The sequence below is a fragment of the Xiphophorus hellerii genome, chromosome 8 (genome assembly GCF_003331165.1).
Source record: "Xiphophorus hellerii strain 12219 chromosome 8, Xiphophorus_hellerii-4.1, whole genome shotgun sequence".
Lineage (NCBI taxonomy): Eukaryota > Metazoa > Chordata > Actinopteri > Cyprinodontiformes > Poeciliidae > Xiphophorus > Xiphophorus hellerii.
The window spans coordinates 9,806,738-9,814,186 of NC_045679.1; the positions used below are offsets into that span (position 1 = coordinate 9,806,738).

The 7,449-nt window shown below is 39.6% G+C and overlaps 1 protein-coding gene across 1 annotated transcript; it reads right to left on the reverse strand.

Annotated features, from left to right (window-relative positions):
* Nucleotides 1-941: 941 nt before the first annotated feature.
* Nucleotides 942-7,203, reverse strand: tmem267 (transmembrane protein 267). Its single transcript, XM_032570734.1, has 3 exons — nt 7,100-7,203; nt 4,923-5,388; nt 942-4,838 (listed from the first exon to the last, which is right to left on the reverse strand). Exons 2-3 carry the CDS (start codon nt 5,328-5,330, stop codon nt 4,503-4,505), a joined length of 744 nt encoding a protein of 247 aa, XP_032426625.1. The 5' UTR covers nt 5,331-5,388; nt 7,100-7,203; the 3' UTR covers nt 942-4,502.
* Nucleotides 7,204-7,449: the final 246 nt, after the last annotated feature.

A 7,449-nucleotide genomic window follows, 5' to 3' on the forward strand; every position in this document is an offset into this window, starting at 1 on the left:
TCTTCCAACCTAATTCTAACCCTAGCTTTAGAGTTCAAATGCCCCTTCCAACCCACTCTCAAACCCTAAATCAAACCTCCTTCCAACCCTAATTTCTATCCTGCTTTCAGCCGTTATTCCAACCCTCCCTTCAAACCCTAATTCATCCAAATTTCAACCCTTATTGCAAACCCATTTCTAGCCCTAATCCCAATCTTCCTTCCAACCCTAATGTCTAATAGGGGAGACTAAAGGGACTTCAACAGAATACAATTTGCTAATGCTAATAAGGATAGTTTATCTACTTTTTCTGCATCTTACTCATATAATCCTCACTTACTTCAAAAATCCGATTTACAAGAAAAGACATCGATCTGTTCATCCATCCATTTACTTACACCCTTGTCCCTGGTTGGGTCGGAGGGGTGCTGGTGCCCAACTCCAGCGAGACATTTCAGGCGAGAGGTGGAGGACACCCTGGACAGATCGCTAGTCCATTGCAGACAAAAAGATATTAATCCTGAAAATATTTTGAATATTTAGAATAATTTAAATTCAATACTTAAACAGCTCTTCTAAATAAATCATTGCTGCTGCTTCCCAATTATAATACTGCTTAGTTCACTTTACATCTATTTTAGTCATCTTTACAGATATCCTTTTGAGAATAAGAATTTAATCTGTGTTAATATTTCTCTTATAACTTGTCATGGCGAATTACTCAGCCATGTTTTAGAATATGAAATGTATTTCTGAGATCTAGGAATACACATCTAATTTTACTCTGCCATTTTTTTCCTGCACTTTATGCAAGAGCAAACATAGTTGCTCTCTTAGAACTGTAATGAAATTACTCAAACATGACAATAATTATATGGATGCCTTAAAGTGACCATTCAAAATACACTCAGGCCACAGGACAATTGGCCTTACAGTTAGCAGGGAACTAAAAAAATACAAAGTAACATTTATGTAGGATATCTTTTATTGAGATAAAAGAACAACACTAGAATTAACTAGGTACTCTGCATATGTTCTTCATACTAAATACCTCTTCTTTACAAAAGCACTCAAACAAAAATTAAGTATATTTCACATTTTAAAAACTTAAAGTGCAAATATTCAACACATCAAAATCAGTCAAAGATAAAACAGAAAATAAGCAGCAATAAAATATTTTTACTGGAAAAAATGCATTTTAAATAGCATGGCAAATACAGTCATACCACAAACACAAACTTTTCACATACACCGGTGCAGAGGTGTGTGACAAAAACACTTGCAGTGCTCATATCTTTCTTTAGCTTTAAGGTAAAGTTCCAGTGTTAAGCAACTGTTATTCTCTACTAATGTTCAGAGTACCTCAACAAACATGAAGGATGTCTGTCATTCAATTATTAATGATGCCACCAACAAAACGAGACAGATACAAATCAGATACTCTCATGCAATAAAAAGATGATTTTTTAAATAAATATATAAAATAAGCTGTGCAAATTTAATCTAACTTTCCCTCAATCGTTTTTGTATTATTTTAGTAACTTAATGCTTGAAAAGAAACTTGTAGCAGTACACTAATACGTAAACTCCAGGAGCCCTCTAGTGGACAAGAGGCATTAATACATCCGCTTTCTCAATCCAAAAAACAAAAAAAAAAACTCACCTTGCTTAAAATGTTTACATTTACAATACACACAGCAGGAGAGAAATACATCATACCCATGATACCTTACAATCAAACAATACACCCCTCAAGCCCATCACTATGTTATGCAAAATTCTAGTGTTAATAATACTGCTTAGGAATGTGTGTTTTCACTGTACACCTATTTCACTAGACTACCTGTAAATGTTTTTTTTCCTTTTCATTTTTTAACTGTTTTTTGTTGATAGTAATGTGAATGTTCCTTCATACCAACAAAACATGTGGCAATGTTATGAACACCCTACTCAAAAAGTAAAATAAAAATCCAGCATATTTCAGATTTGGGATTGGCAAAATAACCAAATGCTTAAACGATGGAAGCAAACAACCAGAAGAGTGAAACAGTCCGTGTCTGAAGAAGATGACACTGAAAGCCAAGAAGACAAAAGGCTCAGACAGTAGCAAGTTACTGCTGGTTAGATAGAAAGGCTTCTCCAAGCATCACAATGAAGAGTCAGCTGAAGGTGAAGGGACAACTATACTGTAACAGTTACATAATATTATAGGCAATTTTGTGTCGTGGTGATTAAAATGGATGTCACTGGTTGAAGTCAGACAGAAAATCTTCAAAATCTATACATGTGCTTTGAAAGCTAAACTATCTCGATCGGAAAAATGACGACACATTGTATGTGAGTTTCATAACAGCCTGTGGTCGACCTTTGGTTGGCTTTTCCTTGAGTTGTTGAGGCTGAATTGTAAAATTCTTCACCGATTGGTCCAGATCAGGCATGGGTCGGTTACCAGTTTCAACATAAACTAAGGTTTTCACAAAGTCCCGCCTATATAACCACAAAAATGACTGATTATACAATCCATATGGCTAAACGCCCTGATCAGATGAAAGGGAATGTGCTGCAGTGACCAGTGACTCCTGTAGAGGGCAGCAAAGAGTGACAAAGCACAGCTCCTAGTCACCAGACTGAAAAAAATATTATTTTCCAACTTCCATTGAAAATTAAAACTTATTCTATACATTTTTCTCTGCCATACTGTGAGAATCTCAAAGCCCAGGTGTTGTGGAAATGTATTCTGGAAATTTCTAACGCGTGTCAGAGCTGGTATATAACAGTCACTGGAAAGAGTCACTTAAGAGAAAATTACTTTGCAGATAAAGATTTAAATACAAGTATCCACAAAGAGACATTTCATAATAATCCAAGATTGGCATCCATTTTGGAATGTTCCTTTACTCAAAATACAATACAGTTCTGGTCAGAGATGTACTTCAACTCATAAGCATAAATATTCAAAATTTTGTTTTGTATTTGAACTGTTTATTTCATAAGGTGAAATTACCATCCAACACAACTGTAGCAACTTAAAGAATTTTGTATTTCTTTGAATCCACAGGACTAAAGCTTTACTTACAAGCTCTAATGTATACATTCTCTCCCCAAAATATTTGTCACGTCTATTAATATCAAAATCTGGAACGTTTTTGCGTCTTTTTAAACTGGTTGCCTTTCAACAGGATTACGGTCTGCGCCATTCCAGAAGGCAAATGTTGGTCTTCCAAAAGTAGTTTTAATGTATGTTTGGGATACCTGAATCAGTTTCAACCATCTGACCCAAATTGTCATCTTGAGATAAAATATTTGAATGTTTAGGAACAATACTCAATGTTTTACCAACTGAAAAGTGGTGGACCAGTGTCACTGTCCACAATGAAGCAAGGTTTACATCATCATAGAGAATGGAGACCAAGACGGCATCCTTCAAATTCCTGGCCTGGTAAAGACCAGCCCTTTGTTCTAGATCTTGTTTCGTAAAGATGGTCTGGACCCTCGGTTACTGAGAAATGATTGCTTTCTGCAGGTATGGACTCCGTTGAGATTTTAAATTTTACCCAATCCCTAATGTTTTTGGCCATGACATATGTAATGCGACTATTCGACGCAATGAATCTTACAGGAAACTGCCTGCGCTGAAATCATCCATCAATGAGCAACCATCCTCCACTTCAAAGAGAGAAGTGCCGAGCTGAGGAAGCGTTGGCAACATGGACTGAATGGCTCTGTTCACTGCCTCCGCTGCCAATGTAGTTGTGTCTAAAACTACAGACATATTATAATTTCTAAATCAGCTTCATCATTCACAGCTTTTCCTTCTGTTTGCTGATTGGCACAGTTGAAGTCTACCAGAGAAATCCAAGTGAATGGGAGAAAGCCCAGGCAGATCACTGAAGTGACATTCGAATCAAGCAGAATTGCACAGGAAGGAAATTTCTAAGTTAAACTCCAGCCATAAAACTTGGACAAATGTGGGGTGTTTATGAGGACGATAATCTCCAGCAGAAATTCAAACTGGTTTTGGCCCTGATCTAAACAATAATTTTTTAGCTATACGTAAAAGGTGGGTCCGTGACATCAAGCAAAAGTATTTCAATTATCTACCGCTCTTGAAAGGAAGAGAAGTCAAAATCCAGCCAGAACCTGGTTGATACCACAAAGAGGTGAACATATGTAGAGATTGTATTTGTATTTATGATCCTGTGTGGATTAAAGAAAATAATAATAATCTAGAACAAATTTAAACTTCTGCATCCAGTTCTGTTCTTTTTATTATTATTATTAAAGGAGCAGACTGAATCATCAGGCTAACCCAATGCTTGTGTGTCTCTGTACAGGTCTGACTGGAACTATAGATATAGTTGTTTGCTTTTGCAAAACTGTTCTCAAATAAATAAAAAACAAAACAAACAAACAAAAGAAAACATCTTAATCTTTCAAGTGTTGGAAATTTTTCTTCAGTCACTTCAAGTATTTGAATGTTTCAAACTGTCGACAATGTTTTCCTCCAGGGATAACTGACGCATCTACACGTCAATCGCAACGCCATGTTTGGTCGAGATCACGTCCCTGGTTCCCGTCAGGTACATGAGCACGGAGCACAGGTGCGGAAGTGTCGCCGTGGTGCTGACGTACAGCCAGTAGGGGACGGGCGCCGTGTTGCCGAACGGGCACACCCACAGGCCATGGCGCACGGCGTCCCGCACGTGGTGAGACGTCATGGAAATGAAGAGCATCCATGGCAAGGAGCACCAAGCGTCTTTGAGGCGGCCAAGCCACATCAGGAAGCGGAGGGTGAGGCAAATTACGGGGATAAGGGAGGAGCAGTGGAGAGGAGGCCGCTGGGGCAGCGACACGGCAGCCTGGAGGAGGAAATTAGATACTTTTAGATTATTGATATGATCTCACTTGGCCTAAAAAAACGTGAGGAGTAGCACAGCTCTGACCTTGAGAGACAGAGATCCAGCCATGTAGAAATGGTCCAAGTCTATAATGGATGCCAGAAGGCCCGCCAGCAGCACTTCATATAAATCACTCTTTTTCCTCAGTCCAATCACAACAGCCCATGACCACAGCCCCACCAATCCGTGTGTGGCGTTGTCCAAGGCAGCACGCAGCCACAGGTGCTGCTGTATGGCAGAGAGCTGGAGCGCGTGATCTGCCACCACACAGAACACCCCGAGTCCGGCCGAAGCCAACAGAGAGGCGGAGCTGAACGTCTGCAGGAGCGCCTGGGCCTTCTCCGCCTCCACGGCCAAGCTCAGAGGCACCCGAGCGCCGTCCGCCCTGAGGCCCACCCCCAGCAGGGGAGACGAGGAGGGGGACGAGTTGAGCTTGGAGTAAAAGCCTTGCATGTCAAAAGGTGGCTAAGGGGAGCCTATCGTCCGAGAAGATCAGCAAGATTAAAGCAGACTGCAGAAGAGGGAGAGAGAAAGGAAGGATTTAATCTGTGGAATGAAACAGAAACTACAGAAGAACACCGTAGCAGGCTGTCTGCAGGTTTCACCAACTCAAATTTGAGACAATTGTGAATGTAATTTAAGACCTATTTTCACAGAAATGTACACTCCTAATTAGTGTGAGTGCTGTCTTTTGGCATTAACATCAGCTACGGTTTATGAAAAATTCTGCTTTTTGTGATCATCTTGGGCACCACTGAAATGAATGAAACATCCCATAATTTCTGAAAAATTCTGCTACAAACTTTGCGCTCCTTCACAGCTTCCAAGTACTTTCACCTAGAAACACCATTCAAACTTCATGTATGAAAACTACTTTTTCATATCTTTTACAGATTTAATACAATCACTCTTTCAAAAAAAAAGCACTCAACCACCAACCCAGAGTTCTTAATCACACCCTAAATCCAACCCTCCTTTCAAGCCTAATTTCAACTCTCATTCCAGCACCAAACAGGTGATTCTCAAAAACACGGCATACAGAACACGATTAACTGAAAGATGAGTTATCTTTCATGGCTTGCTTTTAGTTATTTTTTTTTTACTGGATCTCTTCTACATTCCTTTAAGACAGTGGTGCCCAAAGTCAGTGTTCAAGGGTCGGCATCCTGCATGTTTTAGTTCTCTCCCTGGTTTAACGTACCTGGATCAAATGATGGCTCATTAGAAGGCCTAAGAAGAATACTGACTTGCTGAAAAGGTTGTTACTACTTGCAGGGAGAGAACTAAAACATGCAGGATGCCGGCCCTTGAACACTGACTTTGGGCACCACTGCTTTAAGTAATGTAGTACAGGCAGCTGCCATTAGATTTAAGGTGTCAACCAATTTTCTCATTTTTAAAAGAACACACTTTGCAAAAGTACTGACACCCATTGACATATTTTTCTCATTTGGTCATGTAATAAATATAAACATATATTTTATTGTCATCTGACGTGATATGCCAGTGTTTCCCCAACCCTTGTCCTCAAGGCACGCTGCCTGTTTCCCTTTTTTAAACACACCTGATTCAGATGGCTGTTAACCTGCCATAAATTAAAATTAAATACATCTACCTTTTGTCAGTCATCACATTCATTCCCAATAAAATACAATGACGTTCGTGGTTACGTATTATATAACTCAATCCATAGGCATGCATTTGCAAGGCACTGTAAGCAAACCATTAATGCTCAAACAAGAGCTTAAGTCATGTCAGAGTAAACCCTGAGGGAATGTAAGAAAATGTCTCCGAGTCTGATGTAACTGGCTGAAATGTGGGACAGCCTCATTCATTCCCACAGTTAAAGCACAGCCTGACTGTAAGATCCAGTGCGTAAAAAATAATTAGCTGTTATTTATATCTCAGCCTCACCGTCGATCCTGCAACCACACCTCAATTTTAGAGAGAGCTGGACACAAATACTTGTCCATCAAGCGCATTTCATCGAGCTACAGGGACATTAGTGACGCCGACTGAGAGCTAGCGGTGATGAACAAGATGTTGCTTTGTGTAGGCGGCGGACAGCAGCTGTCAGCGTTGGATGCAGTCAACAGCCTCCTTCACGAATGACGCGACAGGACGCGCTTCGTTTCGCACCGCTTCACAATATTTAACATTTGCTTATTTTATCACTTGCAAGTGATTAAGAGCAACTAGTTGAAACATATCAAATTACTCACCCCATAGCACAGCCTCAAATACCCTGCTGCTAGGGCTTCCGGGTCTTCTTCTGCTGTATTTTGCAAGAGTCTTCCACGCTTCACGTTGCTGCCACCTACTGCTCATTGGTGGAATAATAAGCACAGCGTCTCGTACATATCGGATTTGGAAGGATTGTGAATATTGCTGTAAGAACCATTAAAATATACCAACATTTCTCAATTTACTATCAAAGCAAACTATCATGTATAGTTTGATCCATTGTGATATTATTTTTAGTTGTTTTGGACCAGCAAACAGAGAAATAATAACGTTTAAAATATATGCATATCAACAAAAACCATATTTAGACGGGTAAAAACACATAACC

Bases quoted from the DNA above. Each gene is read 5' to 3' on its own strand.
- tmem267 (XM_032570734.1), bottom strand. From the start codon at position 5,330: ATGCAAGGCTTTTACTCCAAGCTCAACTCGTCCCCCTCCTCGTCTCCC. The intron at 4,839-4,922 runs GTCAGAGCTGTG...TTCCTCCTCCAG, and splicing joins CTGGATCTCTGTCTCTCAAG to GCTGCCGTGTCGCTGCCCCA.